Raw genomic sequence first — 24,141 nt, forward strand, 5'->3', positions numbered from 1 at the left:
GGCCAGTGCCGTATTATACTGCATGCGAATGGTCCTGAAGCCTGCTTTTACTATATAGACAGGGTTGGGGCTGCGCGGGTGACAGCCACGCCCCATACCGTCACAAAGTATCGGCCTCGCAAACGGACATCATAAACAAACCGTCATGTCCAATTTTCATCGGATGGGTATGCAGCTTTTTGTCTTTGGGCACAACAATATTTGTGAGAACTCGACAATAATAAAATTTCTCGTATCCCAATGTATTTTGACGCAATCACAAAATTTTCCATCTACACTTCGCCAAACGGCCAACGTTCTGGACTTGGAGATCAGTGGAACACAAAAATACCTTGGCGACGAAATTCGTTCAGCAAAATATATGCCTATCTTAAATGCTACGGAGAGTGTTTAATATAATTTTTAGCCGAACGGTAAAACATGAAGACAATATAGTTGGTATTGTTCAAAATAGTATTAAAAATCATGCATAACTCCAGGGACATCGCTTCTTTTGCTTTCTTTTACTGTCAATCGCTCTTAACCCTCGCCGGCACAGGCCATTTTGAGTCCTTCGACGGCACAAGGGGGGGGGGGGTTGGTACGACCCCCCCTCGCGTTTGGCCCCTGATCGAGCTAGAGCTTCGCGGAAAAAACGAGCGTGTTGCCCGTCACGAGAGGAAGCCGATGATATCCAATTTTAAGGTCCTAGGTCATCGGGTGACCTTCCAGGTCAGGTCAATGACCCGAAAACCGGGAAAATCGGGACCTGTTAGAAAGTCGTAAAGTGTGGCTGCTATGTGGTTTTCCGGGGTGCTGATCACGAATATCGTGTTAGTTTTGATCATAGATGATGTCTTTAAGCATTTAGACCAGGTCGGGTCAGGTCAGGTCAGGTCAACCGGTAGGGGTTGTGACGGGTATTCGTAATACGTGTCAACCACCTCGGACAGCTTTGTAACATGTTACGAAGGCACCAAAACTACTTCGTAAATGTTCAAATGGTTGCTAAATTCGAATTCAGCTCCAAAAACTAGCCTAGAAACATGTAAAACTCGAAAAAGTGAACCGAGGTCACCCGAGGTCACCAAAGGTTAATGACCTGACCTGACCTTCAGGTGACCTTGACACCCACCCTTATGCATGGGAGCAACATCAAATCACATGTTTGAACGTTTGAAACCACGAAAAGCTTGCAAACGCGCGGCTAATGCGAGCCGACATACGCCGAACCGCGATTTCGGCCAAACATGGTCACATAAAAGAGGTCACAGGTCAAAGGTCATTGGGGTCAGGGTCATGAAATTTTCAGGGTAGGTGTAAAATTGATCAATGCGAGGATACTGAAAGTTTCGTCGCGATCGGCCGCTTTTTACGCGAGTTATTCGCGAAAAACCTTACGGGGGGTTGCATCAACCCCCCCCCCCTGTGCCGGCGAGGGTTAATCATCTGAGGATCACCCGGGATGGCCCAGGCCATGAATGACACTGAATACACTATATCTGAGGGGCTGATTCAGTATGGCCCTGGTTACCTTCAGTGACCAGTTGAGGTATGGCCAGGTCTGATCCAGTACGATACGACCCCATGTGCCGGACATGTCCTTTGTGACCCGTGTGACCCGTGTCGCGTACGTCTACGGTCCCCGGTACGGCCGCCCGGCACGGCACCAACTCGTTGGTCGCGCGCCGACGGCCGTGCTGAGGCCGTGCTCGGTATTTAACGGCGGGGACCGGCGGCGGGCGGCCACCGGACCGGCGGCGGACCAGCGGGGCGGCCACCGGACCATCGCCGGACCATCCCGGACCATCGCCGGACCATCGCCGGACTGGCTGGTGGCAGCATGACTTCAAGCCAGGTAAGAACAGCCCACCCCGCAGCGGACGCATTTATTTTTTACTATAGTAAAGTTCCCTTGGATTTCTCTCAGCGTTGTGAGCATAAGCTAGTTGAACAAGAATCCGCAATATCGTTTTAAACAACAATGTTTTCTTCTTTTTTATCTGAACAAGATTTAGAAAACATTTAGTGAAAAATGAGCAAAGCGTATGGCTCTCCTATTACAAAACCCTATATGCAACTGTCTCTTGGCTTACGATAAATGAAAACAGCTCGATAAGAAATGACGACGGCTTAAAATTTCCGTTCCAACACAAAAAAATATAACAAGATGGATTAAACATTCATAATGTATCCATTATACCTGCAGTTCAGTATCCCATAAGACCGCATTTTTCCATAAACTTATGGCAAAATATCTGAAACAAAGAAGAAGACAAACCAAAAATAGCTATTTCCTAATCAATTTTCACTACTCATGAGTCGATTAGTTTGAAACTAGACAATGAAATAAGCGAGAAGGCTTGTACTGCTGCTTGTTGGCATGCTCTTCTGAAGGCACTTTCAAGCTCGGTACCGATCAACGCCGATCTCCCGTTTGCCGCATCACAGGCGATCGGTGAATCGGTCAGTTGATTGGCGATCAACTTCAATCAGCTTATACTATTCATTACATTTATACTATAGACCAGAATATTGTTAACATGAACAGCTTTAGACTTTTTTCTTTGCTCGTAATTCGTAATTTCATGGTATTCTTTTGCGCACTATTACCCAACACTATATTTAAAATTCTGTTTTTTCCTCAGACTGGGAAGGTGATGTCCTTAGACAGTTCTCTTATTCGTAAACGGTACGACTGCATTGGGAAATGACGCTTGCGTATTGTAGATGTTCCATTCATTTTTCAGCAACGACATCTATTCAAACACGTCTTCGGCTACTGCTTCTAGGGCTAATTAAGTTATTGAAAAGCAAAGCCTTGCACAGCCATAACCCTCTCGAGTATTTTCATATTGCGCCCAAGAAGAGCACGGGACCGTCGCGCCGGTCTGCGTGATCTTATTAGGGCCGGTTGTCAGTTCAAGAGATGTACGACGATTCCCTGGGCGCCCTCAAAGAACAGACGGTTTCGAGCACTCCCTCCAAAGGCGGGCATGTACATATAATGAGCTTCTTGCTTGCTATCAGTATCGTGCACTTCGTACCATATCTACTGAAATCCTTTCAAAAGAATCGCATCCTAAGGTAATGAGTAGACATACTTCTCATTCTTGTTCGCCGTCGGCTCCCATCGAACTCGTCCTATAAATTAGAAGTCAACAACTATTTAAACACCGCTAATTAACCAAAGAAAATACAAAACAACGCCGCTATAAGACATACATTAACAGAAAAGTTGTGTTCACCTTACATCATGGTTGAATGGCGAACGTTCGTCACACTGGCATCACGCTTGCCGTCTCCAACGCCCCGGCCTCACCTCACCCCTCCCCCGTCCTGTCCGATGAAGCGCGCGGTCAGCCATTACGTCACCCGTTCACATACCTCATCGGTGCTGTATTTCACCCGGCGGGCAATCTGGTGTTCCGATTACCCCAGCCGCTGGTCGTTCCCGAGATGTTAAATATTCACAAATGTCTGCTGACCTGACGGGCCGAGTGGCTCAGTTTACTGAGTGCGTCGCCGGTCACCGAGTGCCTGGTCCGCGCTTATATCGTCCTGCAGGACTGGACACGGGGCATGGTCGCGGAGCCGCTCAGGTCAATGGCGAATCGGCAGCAACAGCCACCGGTGGACGCGCTCACCACAATACATAAATCATACACTTCATTTCCGTCAGGTCCTGTGGACAATCGATTGTCTCAAGCACACCGATTGCGGCAGTTTCGTATATTGACGTGCACTCGATGGCATATTGTACAATGCACATATCTGACCTCAAAGGTCACTTGTCACTGCAGTCACGTGTTCGAACGGTAGACCGAATCATATTCGACTGTGATAGGAGGGCGGGACCGGCGGGACTACATGCCCGACCCGACTACATGCATCGGTCATGCACGAGCCCGATACAAAAGCAAAGGCCCAAACTTTATAAAAGGTATTCTGTGGTCTCAAGTATGTAAGTTAAGTATCTGGATCTTGATCTGGTTCGATTTAAGTATTTGGATCTAGAAGTCTCTGCTCACAGGCTTTCTTTTAACGGTAATGATGACAAAACATATATGCCTACCAAACGATGAACGGCATTGGATGCCAATTGCGAAGTGAATGAAAAATACAAGAACAATCTTTTACGCACTTGCAGAAATTTTCCACTCCATTCCCCGTATTCTGCTTCATTGCCTAGACCGCAGTCACCATTGTCCTGCACCCGGCACCAATGAGAAAACGGAGTGTCCGATGGCACTAGCTCATACCATTCGTGGACTGCTCTTCATTTCTCCCCCAGGATACTGCGGCGACGAAATGTTATACTTACATGCGAACATTGAATGGATTATGAATAAAATACCAGTGGCATTTTGGTACCTATTAGCCAATTGAAAACTATTGTCATTCCTAATCGTTGATAAACTGCTAGACTTAAAACCGATTAATCCGCGTGACATCCAAGCACGGTTTTAACATATGAAATTAAAAGGCACTTATGGCCCAACAATGGGAAAGCTGTATCGCATAAATTCAGAAAATGAAACCATTTTTCCGACAGGCTCAGGTTCAGCTTTTATCGGATCTGTGAATGTAAAACTATTTTCATGATCGTAAGACTTTCCCTGGGCTTTTACAGTGCTCTTTTGTCCCCCAACTGCCATCATTTCATTGTAAGCCAAGCGAATTTTTTTTGTTCTTTCCATTTCCGGGCATCAAAGTGCAACGACATGCCCCGACAGTGAACAGCATGCTGATTATTACCTACATTGGATCTGTAATATGATTTTGTTATCTGTTGTTTACTTCTAAAACGGAGTCGAACTTAAAGGGACCCTCCCACCTTAAAAAAAAAAGTTTATGAATTGGCATGAAAGTGATGCCGCTCGGTTCAGGAAGAGCGAAAACGAATATCTACCAAATTTCACCGAAAAATATTCACCGGTTTTCAAGATATTTGACTTTTACTTTTGTTTACTTTTTTGGGATCTCCGCTGTTTCTAGCGACTTTATTTTAGAAGTGCGGCGTTTGCGGCAGATGTTGCGCGCAAATAGCATATACCACCGCCTGCTACAAAACGTTTTAGTCAAACATTTAAAAATCGTTAGATATTTGCGCTGACGTCACACATTCAGAGGGGTATTCCTTAGCATTAGCCCCTCTGAATCAAAATGCTGCAATTTTGAAATTCAATATTTCCGATTTAAGGCATTTCTCGATGTTGTGAGTGCCGAAACCGGTAATTGTGAGCCAGGGACCCCATTTTGGCTATCTCAACTCAAATTTAATGTTAAGGTGGGAGGGTCCCTTTAATGCTTACCATCCTGACTTAAAACTTCCCTCATACAATAAACGGGTCTAACCAAACATGTCTTCCACCACAAATACTGTGCTCCATCATTGATGTATGCAAGCACAACGCACAGCGATAAGCGAAGCCACAATATCGCTGTAGCTCAGCCACAATAACCTATAATTTGTTGAAACACAATCGGTATCGATGGCAGACATGCTGGACCGGCGGGGATCGCGATGTCCGAAGGTAGGCGGGCTGTAATCGTTGGGTAGGTATATTACACCGCTCGCAATGATGCACCCATCAGCAGGTAACCACCGACAGACAGCGCACCGGCCGCTAAACGCTCCCGACGATCGAGCTCAAAGCACTCACGGGAGTTTTCAGGCCTAGCGAGGTTTCAACGATAAAGTTTTGAATACAGCAGAGTAAATGCATGCAAATCGTGCAGAGTTAGATGTAATATCTGGTCATGAGCTGTGGAGTACGCCCACTAGTTAAATCACACGCAACGTGTGACCTCGGTGGGGCAAAGGGTCTGCCATTCAGCGTGCGAGAGCTGTGTAATCACAGTGAAGTGCAACAAGGCACGACAAATTGTGACGGTCCCACAGCACGCCCTCAGTGTGCATATATGTCGTCATGACGACGATTGTTACCCACGATGCAAGTGGAGGAGCCAGCATGGTCGGGCAGCTTATTTAGTAATACCGCGAATGTAGGCTTTCATTTTAATTATCTTCATCAGCAGCGTCGTCGAGCGCATGTGTTCAACAGCACGTATTGGTTCCGTTTCAAAAGTTGAAATTTGCTATGAAAATAAAACAAGCCAAAGTCCAAGAAAATGTCTATCTTTTTCAGAAATTGATACCGTTCTCAACCCATTCGCCTATGCTCACCAATGTTTCACCAAGCACAGCTCAACAGCATATTTTACAGCATATTTTCAATGGATTACCGAAAAGACCCACAACGATTGATGGTTGCCTAATGACTTGATGATGTCACGAAATTTTGAAGCTTCTGGACGTTCAGGCTAAAAGCCCACCGGCTGACGCCTTACTGAAACAAATGCCGAACGCTTTACGTGCCAGTAGCGAGCTCCAGACTAAAGCATCAGTTTGTTTAGGTATTTCTGGCTCATTGAATGAATGAATGAATGAATGAATGAATGAATGAATGAATGAATGAATGAATGAATGAATGAATGAATGAATGAATGAATGAATGAATTAGAAATTGACTAAATGAATATATTATTTACTTAAAAATGAACGAATCAATAAATGCATGAATTTATTAGTGAACTTTTTGCGCAGTCTCTAACTACCCAAAGGTCGGAAGGATCCTTGATATTTGATATTTGATATTATGTTTTGCTTGACATATCTGATGCAGTATTAGCCGAAGACAATGTTAGATGGGAGCGTGACACGAGATTTCGATGATGTTCATTCATTCCTCCATATTGCTGGCGCAACTTTGTTAACTTCCTTTCGTCATTAGTCAGCGAACTCCCATTTGAGAAAACAGAGGAGATACTGCAGCAACTTGAAATATTAACTTACAGCTTACAGTATACGTTAATTTTATCTTACTCGTAACCTATAATCGGACTAGTGGTGGCGAAAAGTGATGTCCCGGGTGCTAGGCCATTTAATATACCTTTTTTATTTCTCACACGCATAGTTCAGAATGGAATCCGATCGGCTGACAGAATCAGTCGCAGTCGCAGCTGAGCTGTCAGGTTATGGGGTCACACCCAACTTTGGCTTCTGTTGACGGCCCGCGGAATTCACTGGTGGGAAGGCACAGATTAGGACCAGGGCAGCAAACTCTGCTAGCCCGGGCTCTGACTTCGACAATCAGCCGATTCAAAGGTTCAAACGGATGTGATGAAACGGCCCGACGCGAGTTTTTCTAATGTTGTGGTGCAAAATATCATGTGAATGCGATACAGTACGAAGTTCTGAGACCACGATACTTTGATCCCAAATATGACGCGCATAAGTTAATGCTTGGTCATATCTGACTAAAATCAACGCTCAAGTATGTTTTTAATCTTATATTGAATTCAACGCATCATGTGACCTAAAAAATAAATAACGTAGAAAACGACCCAAAGAAGGCGATCATTCGACGAATATTGATGAGTGTCCGAGTGAAAGAAAATGTATAGTTCAAATCGGTGGGCAAGAAATTCGTCACAAATAATGACATTTGAACATGTCTATATGTTTCTGGCTCTTTCAGCAATCTGATTTGCAGTTCTGGCAAAATTAGGGAAACCAAAGAGCCCATTTACCCTTTTCTGCTCCTTCTGTCGATTGAAAGAATTTCACGAGCCATTGATTACGTTATTAGTCGGAGTGTCACATCGTACGAAACTTGGGCGTTCAGGACAAATGTTTCCCATAGTTAACTAGAGTTGACTTCATCTTACTGCTTACGTCAGGCTTCTTTTCCTTTAAAGCTTCCTGGTGGCTCTAGCAGGCACATCAGAGAGCTCCATCCGTAATGCAATTGCATCCATATGCAGCAGCGAGCCGGGACCAGATACGAGTCACTAATTCGGTTGAGTTGCCCACGGACAGCAGTAATGTCAGCATGTCATCTGATGTCGGTGACGGAAGACGCCGCCTCTCGGTGGAGACAGTGGGATTGTCGGAACTCTGGCCGTCAGTCCTCTTTTTGAGTCTTCGGTGGGTCGTTTTCCCTTGAACAGGCAGCAAAAGGCGTGCAACAAATAACCAAACTTAGCTTTGCGTTATCTTTATCATTTAGCCATTTCCAGATGTATGCCAATTTTTGTCGAGCAGCCTTATTTTCATTTACGTCATTATGCTTATACTTTGACACGGTTACTGCTTTGTTATAGAAATTATGATAACTTTAACGACCCATGATAAATAATAAAGCGCTAACTGTGACCGATTGTGAAGAAATCTTTGAAAAAACAAGCGCATCTTTGGATGCGCTTGTTTTTGGTGTTGAAAGTTTTACCAAAATATTTACAATTCTCATTTATTTTTTACACTTAAAATATGCTGTTGGTGGAGGCAAAAGTTTGTTCCGCATACATAACACCTGCCATGCCTAAACCAAGCTGATCCAATGCCAGCTATCACTTTAATGAGGATCTTTGGCTAGTCCCTCCTAACCACCAAAGCGTGGCACAACTTAACGGGGATGAAGCAACTAAAATGCATCGTTCCGGATAGCGTCCAAACCGCTCCCCTGTTGAAGGACGAGGCCCGGATCCTGGACGGTTTGCATATCGAATCAAGACCGCCTGAGAGCAAGCAAAATCACATCGCCGAACATTGCCTCGGTGCGCCGCGCGGCGTGACAGCATCGGCCGTTCATACCGCTCCCATCAGACACAACTGCCCGGCCGTTCAGCGCAATTCAAACTGAAACGAGATCTGTATGCAATGAGCTGCCAGAAAGTGCACATTTGCATGACAATCGTGGGTGCATTGACGTCTATTTGGCTGAGAGTGGCCCCTCGCGTGACGTCTTTCACCGGCTAATATCGAAGTAGGTACTTTCATCTATTGCATCGGCATATTCCTAATTTATGACGTAAATCTGCCATATTGTTATCGAAAATCTTCCAAAAATATGCAAGCATGTTTATATTTAAATAGGCAACACGACAGTAGTGTCCAGTGTCCAGTGTCCAAAAATAGTTTATTTAAAAAGAAAAGAAAAACTCCGTAAGTTGCAGTTATGCCCAGTAACGTGCATATAGTCGCAGTCTGTCGTCGCCTGCTGTAGCGTGTATCGGAACACTGACCGGCCAAGTGTCGGGCTCGGCAGGCCGTCTCGTCAGACGGAGGCGCCGTCCTCAGCTCGTGCACGGTTCATTATTCACGGACAGGCTCTCATCACGTCACGGATTTATGACCCGGGCAGGCGACCCGAGCCTCCAGACACTGATACAGGGGACACGTGACGCCCGAGCGCGTGTGAAACATGGGGACGCCGAAACTGGCGTGACTGGTCCCACGGAGGGAACCGGCTCAACGGTAATGGAATGTCTATCGTGTGTGAATAAATGAACTAGTGGGAAATAAATGAACTAAAAACCTATTGCTGCTTATAAAACCACTCTTTGCTTTGGATCTTTAATGAGCACTACTGAGGTGAAACTCAGTCTTGTAATTTCAAATTTGATTCAGATTCGCACTCAGGCAAACGAAAACTTAATGGTGTACCACAGAGAATGAAAAGGGATGACAGCTACCGTATCAACATGAGCTCCTTGACCTTGATGACCTTGACCATGGTGCCGCTCTATTCTCTCCAGGTTATTCTTTGTCAACTAGGGTCTGCAGTTGGGCGCGTTGACCCATACCAAATCCGATAACTGGACATGACAGGCACAGACTAACGATATTATCGATGTTATCACTTGCAGTGACATAATAATTGAAACCTTCACAAAGCCTTACATCCTTTGAGGATGAATCAAATTATGTGTGTTTGAGCCGAACAGGTTCATGACAAGTTCAAAAGTTCAGTTTCATTCACCCTTCTCATTCCAGTGTACTTGATGTGAACATTAGTAGTGCCCCAAATAGCAGGGACATGTGAATCGCTAATTAGGTGAGAAAAAAGTTATCCCTGGCACGACAAAGAGTGATGTCACGACCGCCTTATATCAGAGTCTGTGAATGAAGTGTCAAAGAAAGTAATCGACACGAACTGAAATGCAGGACTTTTACTTTTCGGGTCTGTTACCAAGTCATAATTTGCTTTTAACTCATAAACAATCGGACAGAATCAACACTTTCTTTTACTTCCAGCAATGCAAAGTCAGAATGGATTATTTCGTACATGTACGCTGCTTTTTAAATCGGCTCACGTAGAACAATAATTTCTTCTGCCGGCGGCACTCTCCAACTGTATTACTGATATCCCAATTGCGTTTCGTTGACGGCATAACTGATGATCCCACGAGACCGTTGTTTCAAACGGTGTCCATTTATAAGTTGCTCCTATATTTCCTTCTCTAGATTGCAGTGCCTTAGCAACGGTTCCTTCTTATCAAGAAAAGGTGATTTTTTTTTTTTTAGTTGGTCGACACCTGAGTGGAAAATCTTATCAAATAGATCCACAAAAAAAGATGGGTCATCGTCGTTTGGTCCATAAAGCACCACCAGAGTACATCTGAAATATCCATCGAACTCGACATTCATAATGATGTAGTTACCTAAATCGTCCGAAACATAACTATGAACTATCACCGGCGCCCCAGGGCTGGGCAATACCACTATGCCTCTTGAATTACCGGATCCACAACTCATGAATACATCAGTGCCCCACTCCGAGCGAATCCTATCCTTCATTTCTGGGGTAAGAAAAGGTGAAATGATTCCTCCTATACAGCCGCATCCGTCTATTTAGTATATACAGCAAACACATTTATAGCAAATATCTGCAGCTACAAAAACTGTAATAAGCAGACAGCTTTTGTAACGATCATGTGGCGGCTGTCTGAATGATAATTCCCGCCAAAAGCTGTGGAAAAGCTTGTCTGCACTCTGCACTGACATCCGATTGATCTGGTGCATGCTAAAAATACCCGAGAAGTTGTATTACTGTTTGTTTGGTTTGTTCCAGCCTCTGGAGGGCCACACTCGACGGCCATTTTATACGCCTGCCCGGTCCTTTGGTCTTTCGGTTCATCTGACGGTCCTTGTATCCCTTGGGCTTTGGTACTTTCTCTCTGGTCGGTCAGGGATGCAGGGTGTTTGTTTAGTGTCACCATCGCCATATCCGGCAACAGACAGCCACCGTGGGACGCTCGAGACGGAATACAGAGCTCTCCAGACGGCGAGCGGTATCTGCAACTGTCACCGGAAGCGCCGACAGATGGTGTCAACAGACGGGCGCTCCCGCCCCCGTCCGGCACAGGCCGCGGAGGGACACGGCTCGCTGCCTTCCCGGACGGAGTCAACATCCTCTGCCAGTCCACTGACTATGCGCTGGCCAGGACTCTAGCCGACAGAATAGTCAGAATGACGACCGAGCGACAAAGAGTCTACGCTTGTCGAATGCTTTCAGGTCATTCAGCCACTATGGAGCCCCATATAGTGGACCATCGCTATAAGAATAAATCCAGCCCGGTGGCCTTCCCGGAGCTGACGGATCGCTGCAGTGTCCGATCGGTCTCTGTCACACTCGGCCGTCGGCGAGGATCGTCCATTGAGGCGATACACCTCCACCCACACCCTGTCGGCGGGTGGCGACCTTTGGCAGCGGGCCGCGGTCGTAAATTCCCCTCCCCACCGGCGGGCGGCGGTCACTCCGACTCAGTCCGACCGACACGGCCGATCGTCGGCCCGACGGACGGACCCGGGATCGATCCCCAGCCGGCGCCGGTGAGCGCCGTCATTTCCGTCGTGGCTGTTTTGCGCTCGACTTCAGCGTGCCTACACGGCTAACCATTAGCCGGTAGTGCACCATTAGAAGGGCACGCCGCTCATGACGCGGCGCTCCAGCACGTGCTAGCCGGCTCCGGAGGGGCCCATCGCCGGAGACGGTGATCGGACAATCCAGCTCTGAGAAAATAGACCGCCCGTCACACAGCCTGGCGAACAAAAACGGTCCCTTGTGTGTGTGTCAGTGTGTGCAATTTGCACATTGAGCTCAGTTATGCAGCCGCCTTTTGATGGATTCCAGGAGATTGCATGGAAGACTGACCGAATTCCGTGGTCACTCTTGGGGCCTCATAACTTACCATCAATATTCACGAATGTATTTGATGCTTACAAGCTTTTCATCCACCCAATATGGCAAGTGAATTAATTTTTGACCAGCGAATATGTCATGTCATAGACTTTGGCAAACTATTCAGCTATCATTCCCACTTCGCCGAAAATATTGCAATTAACTCGAGGAAATTATGCTGTAAAATGCGAGCGTTTACAAATACTGTGCAAGCTTCATAGCATTTTCCGACGACTTCCATTGTCAATCCAAAGCCCTGTATAGGGTCTAAGTTCTTATCATTATTTTTCTGCAGCCGTGACGCCGCGACGGCTCAGTCTGGGAAGGTAGGCAGACCCGCAGCGCACCAGTGCCGCGCGGCACAGTCTGCCTAGCTATAGCCTATTACAACCAAACGGCTCCCGCTGAGTTCAGCCTGGCATTTAGGAAAATTCGCCAAACACTCTGCTTCAATGGAGGGTTTCTTACCTTTGCACTTGTATGTAGGTAAATTGAACTAAAATCCGCATCAAATAAGGTATATACAGGTATACAAATAAGGTGTATGATTAAATATGATGCGTATAATAACTATGTATTAAACGCATAACGCAGGGGCGAGCATCAATCATGGCGACGAGGGTTTTGTTTTATTGTAGGTGTATCTGTCCGCCTGTCTGCCTTGTCTGCTATAATTATTTACATATGTATATTGATTGCATAGCATTCTTGTACTTACTTGCAACTTATTAACTTACAGAGAGACTGGAAACTAAGTTCTTTCCCACCGAGTATTGGGCGCCTCTTCGCAAACACAACATATACTTTGTCTTTAAAAAATCACAAAAAAACAACAGACGTTTGGAGTTTGGACAAGAACGAAATGGTGGGTCAATAACGTCTAACTCAGCTTGCCTTTCTTTGAAGATACCGAAACGGCGCCAGGTATTTCTGAATTCCATTAGATGTCCCTTCCAATTAATTACCTGATGTGCTATATCAAACATCTACCACGTTCGCTGTGAACTCAGCCGCCGGCTGTCAACAGCGGTCAACCATAGGACGTCACGGCTCTCAAACAGGCTGCTCAAATAGCAGTCCAGAGGGACACCGGAGACGGGCACTGGTGTTCTGTCGACCTTCCGTCCTCCCCGCTCCGCCCTGACCCCGAGTTCGGCTCCGGTATCCGTGCCCCCTCCCTCCCCCTCCCGGTTCCACTCTCGGCACTGTATCGGTCTGGCGGGCTGACCATCACCCAACACGACCTAATCAGCGCTCTCTTCTCTCTCCGGCCGCGAGTCAGCGTGTGTGTGTGTGTGTGTGTGTGTGGGGAGGGGGATTGCGCTCTTTTCTCTTGCCACTCGAGTCGGCTGTGTGTGGGGGGGGGGAGGGGAGGGCAGGAGAACTACGAGAAGGGCAGCAGAGGCAGGAGAAAGGGCAGAACCATTTATTATTTTGTCGCTGTGTTGCACATAATTTTGTCTTAGACGCGTCCAATTTTTTCAAATGAGACAAATCATACACGGTCACGCACTCATTCCACAAATTGATCGGCAAACAGTCGGTACATGATTTCTCAGTCAACCTTTTTTTGAAATAAGTGATGCGTAAAAAAGTCATCTCAAAGAACTCTTCACTGAAGGAGGAATGCGATGCAGATGCATCCATTAATAGGTATACCATAAATATACGTAAGTAATTAATACAAATATATCGCCTTTAGTTATTTCGGTGCCCACTATAGATCGCGATGTTACGGCACACCCATTCCTACAGGTAGAGGTGGTTATGCATGGATAATTAGCTGTAATTGCCCCCTCATTTCACCATTAGTAAGGGCTCGTAGCTGATAATGCAACATGGGAAAGCAATTAAATAGAATAATGGTCAGTGTTGTCCATCAACAATTCATGCGTGGCATTTATCACGCTAATCTAGAAGGCTCACGCTAATGTAGCACTGTGCACCGTGGTACAATGCATACAGGTGTGAGAATGAAGCATTTATGTCAGAGTATAAGTAGCATTGCCCGATTCCGCCGACTCGCCTTCGTTTCTAACGCACTACATGCTTGCTAACTCTGGCATTATGCATTGGTTGGTTAGCACGGTCGTGAGACGTGAGACGACCGGGAAAATATTTTGGTTTTGCTCATCCCTTCTGCCGGAATATCCTTCCTACCGGCTATATTTGGTCTCAATGACAACATAGCCGGGAGCCCTGAGCCTGTACATCTATATATAGGGCCTTGTGCATATCTGGTGTGGCGCCTTGACAACGAAGGCTATAGGTATCATGGGTGGCTGTCAACTCCTGCCTTTATAAGATGGACTTGGTCAATGCTCAGTGCCCATCATGGCATTGCTAGTTCTCCTCCCCTGATCCGAGCCGCCCTGAGTTTATTTGATTTAATCCATTTCTCCAAGGTAGACTGCTGGGCGAATTAGCACAGACGTTCAGGTCTTCTAAAACTAAGTTGAGCGCCCCGACTGACCTAAGTGCCCGAAGGACTATGGGCCGCGCATAACTAACCTGCGGGATCCTTGAATTATCTGAGGCATTCCTAGCCCAGACTTGAGATACGTCTGGCTTGAGGCCTTCATTTTTAGCGCCGGGCTAGCATTGGACAATTTTTGACACGCACCGTAATCCCATACTGCACGGAGTCGCCAGATCTCAGATCCTGCAGATGTCAGATTCCCAGATCATGTGACGGACACTGGCCGGACCCAATGCACCACACGTGGTATCCGGTGTTCCACGGAGCCACAACAAATGGCTCACTTTGAGCGTCGGACAGCCGCTGAGAATGCCCACCTGCCACCGACGCAACCCATCACCGGCTTCTCAGTCTTACCGACTGCAGCTAACAGCGTGACAGGCCTCGAACAGCTTCCGATTGAAACTGAATGGCGCGCGTCTTGGACTGTTAGCCACACACAGCTGCGTTTTAGACGAGAGAACGCCCACACATCCTAGGTTCCAGTACATGCACAATCGTCGCCAACAATGTGCTGCAGCTGACATTCATTGAACGCCACTGACAGCGATTGAGCAGTGTTGTTTTCAGCGGATTTTTCAGCGACGTCTTTTGTTTCAGACGCGCGCCGGGCTGCTGGTGGCTGCCGCTCTCTGCCTCACCAGAATCGGATGCTGCACGAGCCTGGAGGTCCATGACGATGGTATGCAAGGGAAGCTATTGTTTGTGTTTGTGCTTATACTTTTGCGTTTGGTCAAATAATGTTAAAAATTTGTCTGAAATGACGAACAGGCACGAACAATAAATTTAAAGCGTGTAATTATTATTAATCCCAAGGCTGATCAAGGTGACAGGGTCATCTACAGTTTTTCTTCACAGTGAGTCACTTACCATCATATCGTTTTTTTTTCTTACTAAAAATAAATAGGTATAGGTAGTTGGTTAAGTTCAACTTTGATGCATGTTGTTTCGTTGATTCATTTAAACGGCTGTTGAAGGAGTAAACGAAAAACTAGCATAAATTTGTAAATATCTATTGGTGGTGGTTAGGACTGCAGTTTCTGCACATTGAAAACAGAACTTTGCTCCGAGATTTATTGTGGCAGAGAAGATTGATGTTGCGACCAACCTCTAACCGTTGCGACATTTAAAATAATGTCCCGGTCCCGGCCATATCTCCGACAACTGCTCATTGTTACTGACGCATAAGCGCATAGAGAATACGTGCATGGGTGATGTAGCAGCGCATTTGGTAGGTCATCACGAATTTTATGTGAAATAATTTACTAAAATTGATGTTATTATTATTAAAATCAATAAGAAATTGCAGACGAACTCCGTATCATACTGCGTGAGCGCTCTAAATTATAGTTCACCGTAAAAGGCGGACACTGGATTTGAAATATGTCCTTTCCACATTGCTGCCTCGCACAGATAAATGGTTCGATTTAACGTTGTGCGACTCAAGACAAATTGAGGCAATTCTCGTTTTCTCAACGACAGAAACCGTTCACGGGTAGAGGTTAAACAAAATACAGGAGTATCAGTCTACATTCACGGGGCTATCTGCCGGAAGTGGAACGACACGGAACTGTCGCTGCTACTGCATGCATGAATGCCTCTGTTACATGCGTTTTGTCATTGCAACACAGGAAAATGTCCCCATCAATGTCACAAGAGACCGTCATTGCGCTTTGAAATCGTCACTGCGCCACGCGAATGTCCCTGTCACTGCCCCATGGTGCCACATTCGACTGCTTCCTGCAATACCGCATCGCCATGATAAACGCCCGAACGACTGTGATAACTGCCGTTTGCATGAATTAGACACGTTATTAAACATTTTAAACATTTCTCATATCAACTCTGCTGCTGGAACGCATCGGGCGATAGGCTATCTGACAGTCGTTTGTTTTAAAGTTTTAATAACGATGTCCTTGAGCCATAAACCGCCTGTGGGGCTGCAGAGGGTGTCTTCGCCATGTTGTCTTTTGCTGGGAAAACGCTTAGCTTAACCCGCGCGGGGCTGGGGGGGGGGGTAAATTTTACCCCCCCCCCCCCCCCTCGCGTATTTTTGCAATATCTCAAAAACGGCGGCGCGCAGTTTTCAAACTTTCAGTACCTTTTCTTACATCAATTTGACACGTTCCCTGAAAATTTGAGCGAAGTCCGTCGGATGTTTTTTGAGAAATTGACGTTTTAGTGACGTCATGTTCGCCATTTTCGCCTCAAAAACGGCAAAATTTCAAACGCCGCTAACATCTTCATTTTTAAAGCAATCAAGACGTAACAAAAAAAGGTTATACGTAATTCTACTTTGTCTATCAAATGGCTATCTCGGTTTTTTGAAAATTTTGGATTTTGGCCCAATTTTTTTTTCTTAAAAAAACTGACTTTGGGAAAATAGTTATAAAATCCTAAATTTTGAGTGTATAAAAAAACGGAATATATGTCAGAAGTGGTCTATGTGCACCTACATATCAATTTTTAGAAGAATCGGTTCAAAAATGTGGGAGTTATTCAAAATTTTAGAACGTCACGACACACAAAATTTTGAAAAAATGAATTTTTTGGAAGTTCTAGACCTCGTACGGAAACAAAAATAGCACCATTCGATTTGCCGTGAAAAACTGCATCAGATAGACACCTTTTTAGGCCTTATTAACCTACTTCAAAATTTGACCTCACTTGACCTGACCTTGACCTGACCTCGACCTGAAATTCATCCAGAGGTGGTCCATATCACTTATTGAGTGTGTCTATTGAATTCTATGAGTAAAATGACCCATAAAACATGTGTCGCACATGCCCTTTTCTATATTTTGTTTTTGGTGACCTAACCTGACCTGACCTGACCTTGACCTTGACCTCTGAATGATATTGTATGCAACGAATATTGTCTTGGTAGCCTAAGAACACGTTTTGGGCGATCAGTCTCAGTCCATGACTCCGTTCTTCGGCAACTACGGTGCAAGGCCGATACTGTAGAAACTTGCAATTTGTCCCCTTGACCTGACCTTGACCTTGACCTCAAACTTTAAATTAAGTACATGTTTTTAGTTGTTCGTGATGAGATCTTTCGATTGGCGTTCGAATTTTCCAAATCGGACCATTAGTTCGGGAGATAACAGGGGGGGGGGGGGTAAAATTTACCCCCCCCCCCCCAGCCCCGCGCGTTCGGCTGGAGACCCCAGCCCTGCGCGGGTTAAAGGTCATACTAAGACCCTCTGGCTTAAGTCGTAGGATTTTATTATGCAATCGTGGACCGATGGGGTCAGCCAAGGTGTCTATAAACGGTGCAGGAAAATACTTCCATGACAGAGACGCATGGGTGAACTGATTAAACTGCGCCGCTGAAGAAAGGCGTGTAATGGGGACGGTCCTTACCCTTCAGATAAATTCAATCTTCAAGGTAAAGGTTGATACGATATTCCAGAATGATTACCTAAAATGTGTCTAGACACGTTTGATTTGCCATAAATTTTCAGGGTGTAAGTTTCTATGCAAAGTTTACTCAGAAGGCTGTGAGGAGGAAATCAGAAGTGCAGTAGGTAGTCAACTGGTCAATGGTCATTGGTCGCGCATTATAGCTTTACAACGCATTTCAGACAAGCCAGATTCAGACACAGATGCCTGAGCCAGCTAGCCAAACAACAAGCGATTGCGAGCAATAGAAACAGAGATACGTGGGAAGAGCTAATAAGCAAACACCACCAATATCCTCCTTTTATTTTGTGCGGGCAATACATGCCAGGGAGGATTGGGCCGAGACATATAGACCACGCATTGATCGGTGCGAATCTGTTCGTAAGTGAAGACATTTGTTACGATGTTACGCATAAATCACCAGTTCTCTTTGGTCACTGGTCAGTTCTCTTGCCTTCACCAAAACATGAAAAACTCTCAGGCAATGCATTAGTAGCATATCTGACCTTATTGCATGATTCTTGCTTTATAATGCGGCCAATCAAACTATCATAAAGAAATGTTAAAAATAATCCCTCGTTCATGATGTGTGGCATTAAAATATATTAGTGATTATGTGGATATTTTTGTGACTTTTCCTAAATAACAGTAAAAATTATGTGCTTTAAAAACGATATTGGTTAAATACACCTAGAGAACGATATCGGTAAACATATGTGCATATTAAAAACCTTTGAATTAACAAGCCGGTAAGCATAAACTGCGGCCTACCACGGAGCTCGATAGCCCAACGTACTTACCTATTGACCACTGAGCACGTGCACTAAAGAGGTCGTAAGTGCCTCTTCCTGTGGGTTCTTGTTAACATGCTCAGTCCATTACGAATCAGCAATCAGCCGATCCTGACATTGCCGTTCGGGCCGGTTGCAAATTGTGTGCGGTGCGGTGACTTATTTTCATTATCTATATTTTTTCTACTTCGAATTAGCAGCCCTGTGAAAATTTCCCCTCCTAAAAAGTCATGTTGTAAGCGTGTTTGAAGGCCGGCGACGCGATACAGCCCTCTTGTAGTCCCTACCGTGCCACATTGAGTCCCTGTCCCACAGACGGAGTGCTGTACAAGACAGGTGGGGACGGGATATAATGGGAAAAAGGTGGAAACGGGGGAACGACAGGCGGGGTGACGATAGGCGGGAGACGGGCGGAGAACGAGAGACAGACAGTAAAGACGAGAGACCGAGACACGAGAGATGAGAGACGAGAGACGGGAGATGAAAAGACGAGTCTGTTCAGCTAGAGGAGCCACCGCGTCCAGTTTCAGAATCGAAAGTCACTCTTAAAGAGACTGGAAGCTCTCCTCATATCTATTTTTAGAACTTTGTTACACAAATACCTATCCTGAAATCAAATCAAATGATTTACCTCATCTCTCATTCATGCTTTATCATTAGCCGGCGTTCGGGATTTCATTGAAAGTAAAATGTGATTTAGCTTCAATGGAAGCCCGACATTTGCCTATGAAAGCACGTTGCACAATCTGCATCTGAAATCTGCGTATTAGTTATATCATAATATCACATCGTTCAGGAATGCCGTCGCTGTGTTACCCAGGGCTGATGCTCAGTTGCATTATTTATAATAAATAAAAGTTAAACCAATTGATACTTAACTCAAGACCAGCACATTAAAAATGGGCGAACATGCTCACACATGGTACTCCTCAAGCACCCCATGCTGTACTTACCCCATTCACATGCTCTGGTGGTTACCAGGTGCCTGGTCACCGGCTCTGCTCATTCAATCTGCCGGAAAACGGTAGTAATAGTTCATTTATAGTTTTCTTCAAAGCGAAAAGCAATATCAACAAGTGAGAAAAAAATCAAATTCGAAATTTGTTAAGGTGGTCGGCTCTTACTTCTTTCATATTTTTCAGAAAGCAGTATGTTTTAAACTGTTATCAAGCCAATGCCATATTGGTACAGCCATCCTAAAAACAGAACACGTTCGGTACTGAATTCGCCTTACCTATCATCTCCCATACTGTCCCCGACGTACACATAACCCTCAGTCAGTAGCCGCCGACACAGCTCTCCAGTGCAGACCCACCCGCTCGGGGCTCAGAGAGAAGCGAGTTCACGGCGGCTGGAGGTGCCCACTCTGGGTTTAATTGGCCTGCTCCGAGTTTGACGGTTGTTGTACAAACATTGGAGCATGCTGCCGCTCTTTTGTCTCCACACTGGCGTATAACCACACTCAAACAAACACATCACGCACACAGCTTGTTGCTCGCTGAAGTCTCTGGTCTAAAAGCTCGTATAAGATAAACGTAGGATTATCGGAAGCATCAAAACATTTCAAAGTAATTCATCTTGTATCAATCATCCGCACTTGCCAACTATCTCCCATACTCAATTCATACTTCTCCACCTTCCGCTACCACTCACGCAAACCCTCGAGTGTCAGAGGAGCATTTTCATTGTGCTTATTCATCCCCTCTATGAAGTTCGATTGTACAGTGAAGGTCGAAGGTCACCAATCGGTCCGGGTGTCCCGACCAGCGGCCTCGTCTCTGGTCGTGACGCGCCGGAGTACGACCACCGACCACTGACCACAGAGGGTGCAGCGTGGCCCGGACAGTTCCGCTAAATCTGTAATAATGCATAGTGGGCAGAAATGGCCACTGATCTCCGTTTGGCCGATAGTGCACGGGCAGTCAGTCAATGGCGGTCAGAGGTGGCCGATGGCGGTCAAATGTCAGCCGTCATAATAGATGACCTGGCGTTCGCTGGGGAATGCTACTTAGCCGCCGGCCCAGACGGCACAGCACTGTGTAGTGTTTGTTTATTTATTCCAACACATCGGGACATTAGTGGCCATTGTGACACGGTCCCTGGCGGCCATAACGATCCATAAAACCGCGAAGCGCTGAATAGATGAGGCAAGGTGTGTTCCGCTTTCTCGTAGAAAATTTCATGTAGAAGTGAAGGCAACGCAATTGTAGTCCACGAAATGAATCATGAGAGAGGAGTGTATTTCATTGATCTCAATTTGTATGCCATAGGTAATTGAAAAAGACGATTTAAAACTATTTTACGTAATTTTATTCACTACGTTATTTTAATACCACACTGCATTTTCCCAGTGTCTGCGTATCGATGACGCTAACAGCTTTTCATTTTGAACTATTTTAAACTCATAGAGGATATAAAAATCAAGTATTTCTTTATTATCATGACCTTTCCTCTTTTTCAAAAATATGCTGAGCCAAAATTATATCGTTTTAACGTTTTCAAATATATCGGCCACAGGCCTTCATCAGTGAAATATCCAAAAGGATATTTCACCTTTTGGATATTTCATATTGGACCTTTTGGATATTTCACTGATAAAGGCCTGTGGCCGATATATTTGAAAACGCTAAAGCAATATAATTTTGGCTCAGCATATTTTTGAAAAGGAGGAAAGGTCATGATGATAAAGAAATACTTGATTTTTACATTGATAATGATCCTCCAACAAGCACTAAAACAGATACAACTCAGAAACAGCCAGAAATGGATACAATAGAGGATATCATAAAAAATGTTTGACATCACCTATGTATATAATATATATTCTGTTTATGTCGATGCAATGCCTCATCTATTTGTCTAACTTTTCTCTTCTCTTCTCTCTCTCTCTCTCTCTCTCTCTCTCTCTCTCTCTCTCTCTCTCTCTCTCTCTCTCTCTCTCTCTCTCTCTCTCTCTCTCTCTCTCTCTCTCTCTCTATCTATCTCTCTATCTCTCTCTCTCTCTTTCTCTACCTCCCTCTCCCACCCTTCCTCCTCCACTTGTATAACTGACCACTGTGTTCGTCTGTCCCCAGGTCAGAAGGAGCCGGTCCCGCTGGGCGCCCAGACCCTCCTGCGGCGACCTCTCTCCTCTCAGAGGGACTCTCAGCGGCAGTCTACCTGGACCGCAGGAGACGACACCAAGTGGAGGGTGGCACCCGGCGACCGGGACAGGGCCCGCGGAGCCCTCGGCCAGGCCCTCGGAGCCTTCCCTCCCGTCCGGAGGGTGGCCGTGGCACTGAAGAAGCGCCGACCAGAGATGGACTCCAGCGGATTTTATGGGGACACCTTCAATGGAGGCCTGGGCTACTTCGACACAATGAAAAGGAGACCAGAAATGGATTCTAGTGGGTTCTATGGAGATACGTTCAACGGTGGAATGGGATACTTTGACACGATGAAGAAGAGAAGGCCAGAAATGGATTCCAGCGGATTTTACGGAGACACATTTAACGGTGGAATGGGCTACTTTGACACAATGAAGAAGCGAAGACCAGAAATGGATTCTAGTGGGTTCTACGGAGACACATTCAACGGTGGAATGGGCTACTTTGACACAATGAAGAAGCGAAGACCAGAAATGGATTCTAGTGGGTTCTACGGCGATACATTCAATGGCGGTCTTGGCTATTTCGACACGATGAAGCGCCGGCTTACCAGTAAGCGTCGACCTGAGATGGACAGCAGTGGCTTCCATGGCGACGTCTTTTCTAACGGCTTTGGCTTCTTCGACACGATGAAGCGGCGAGCAGCGGAGGCTGGCTCGGACGAGGATGGTTCTCCCGGTGGTGCGGGACCAGAGTTTGACGCCATCAAAAACCTGCAGTCGCACCAGACTCAGTCGAAAATGGCCGATGGAGAACAGGGCAACGGATCGGAGATCCAAGGTGGCCGGTTTTTCGGCGCGAGCAGGGGCGCTCTCGACGCCAAGCGATAAAAAGTGGCAACAGCGCGGCGGCCCCGTCCAAATCGGGTTGAAGGTGTGGCGTCAATAACAAGATCGCCACCCCGCCAAAGCGTAGTGTGGAGTCTATGCTGAGGATTTCCAGATCCTTTCCCTGGACTGGAAGTTGCAACAACATCATGTGAATAGCGCGAGGATGCCGGTACCGACAGGCGACAGCAAAAGGCATGCTACCACTCAATATTCATTTAATCGCTACGTAATTTTCTATTGCGTGCTACAGAGCGTGTCAAATATTGATGTAAAAATGTTTTAAAAAGAAGACGAAGATGCACAGGATCTCATTGTTATTTCCAAGATCATTATATGTTGCATTACCCCGAGAAAATACGTCGTGAATTCTCATTCGAAACTAGTAAATGCATTCGCTCAACTCTATTTTCCCATTTAAAATTCAAACAATTATTTTATTTGAATATAAATCAGTTTTATAGCCGTTATGCAGTCAGACGTTAAATTGTATTATAATAATATTTGTTTCATGCATGCATGTATAGCCAGCATTTTGGCTGGTCGTCATTTTATCTAGTCATTGAATGGCTGTCGCTTTCCTATCCTTTCCGATGCATCTGATTCGGAATGTAATAAACAATGGCGCATACATTGATCGTATGGGCGCAGTGTGTCCTCCCCGGAACCCGCTCGGCTAACATAAAAAGAACGAGGGCTGTAGATAGATGTCATAGACATTATATAGACGCAAAACTATGTAATACATACGCTACCTATTGCACACATGAATCTAGTCATTATTCAGTAATAGGTGCCAGACGACTCGGTGCAAATGGTACTGGATGTGTATTGCGAACCGCGTGTAGTAGCCAGCCATCGGATGGCCTTTCAGCTGCACAACCGGTACATCCATTCATGTTTGCTTGTGTTCACGTCTAATGTAATGTGAAGAAAACGACCGTGTCTTTTAGCCCACTGAAAACGGATGAACCCGAGTTAGCTGAACGTCCTTAGCCGTAAATTTATCCTAATCTGAGACAGGTGTGGGGTAACTAATTACTTGACGTTCTGCTAAAGGCACACCATTTATAAGCATCTAGAGCAGAATGTTAAATAGCTTCACAAGCATAAATACAAGAGCATCGATTTCGATTGGCTCCTTTGATCTCCTGGTCTAAAGTTTTACTAATCAATTAGCAAACGTACTCCGCTTACTCCTCTAACGAATGCCGTAGAAAATCAGGGCGACTCGGGGAGCAGATTAAAGGCGTGTAACCATTTACCACGAGCCACCTGTTCCCGTGCCAAGACGGGCCATGAACTGCATGCACTGCATGGTTCACTTTTCAAGGCTTACATAACCTCATCTACGGACCATGACCACGTCTTGCATCAGTTGGACTTATCGCCGTTTAACTGCAGACCAAATAACTGAGCAATCGGTCCAGGCAGTGAGGTTCGCTGCCAGCTGACATAAGGCGCGTGCCATCTGTCATGACAGCC

General features: G+C 45.7%; 1 protein-coding gene across 1 annotated transcript; it reads left to right on the forward strand.

The window, feature by feature from the left end:
- The first annotated feature begins 1,642 nt into the window (after window positions 1-1,642).
- Window positions 1,643-23,062, forward strand: LOC122393691. Its single transcript, XM_043389933.1, has 3 exons — window positions 1,643-1,837; window positions 15,088-15,169; window positions 21,758-23,062. The coding sequence occupies exons 1-3, from the start codon at window positions 1,823-1,825 to the stop codon at window positions 22,657-22,659; spliced, it is 999 nt and encodes a 332-aa protein (XP_043245868.1). The 5' UTR covers window positions 1,643-1,822; the 3' UTR covers window positions 22,660-23,062.
- Window positions 23,063-24,141: the final 1,079 nt, after the last annotated feature.

The sequence above is a fragment of the Amphibalanus amphitrite genome, unplaced genomic scaffold (genome assembly GCF_019059575.1).
Source record: "Amphibalanus amphitrite isolate SeventyFive unplaced genomic scaffold, NRLGWU_Aamphi_draft 000025F_arrow, whole genome shotgun sequence".
Classification (NCBI taxonomy): Eukaryota; Metazoa; Arthropoda; class Thecostraca; order Balanomorpha; family Balanidae; genus Amphibalanus; species Amphibalanus amphitrite.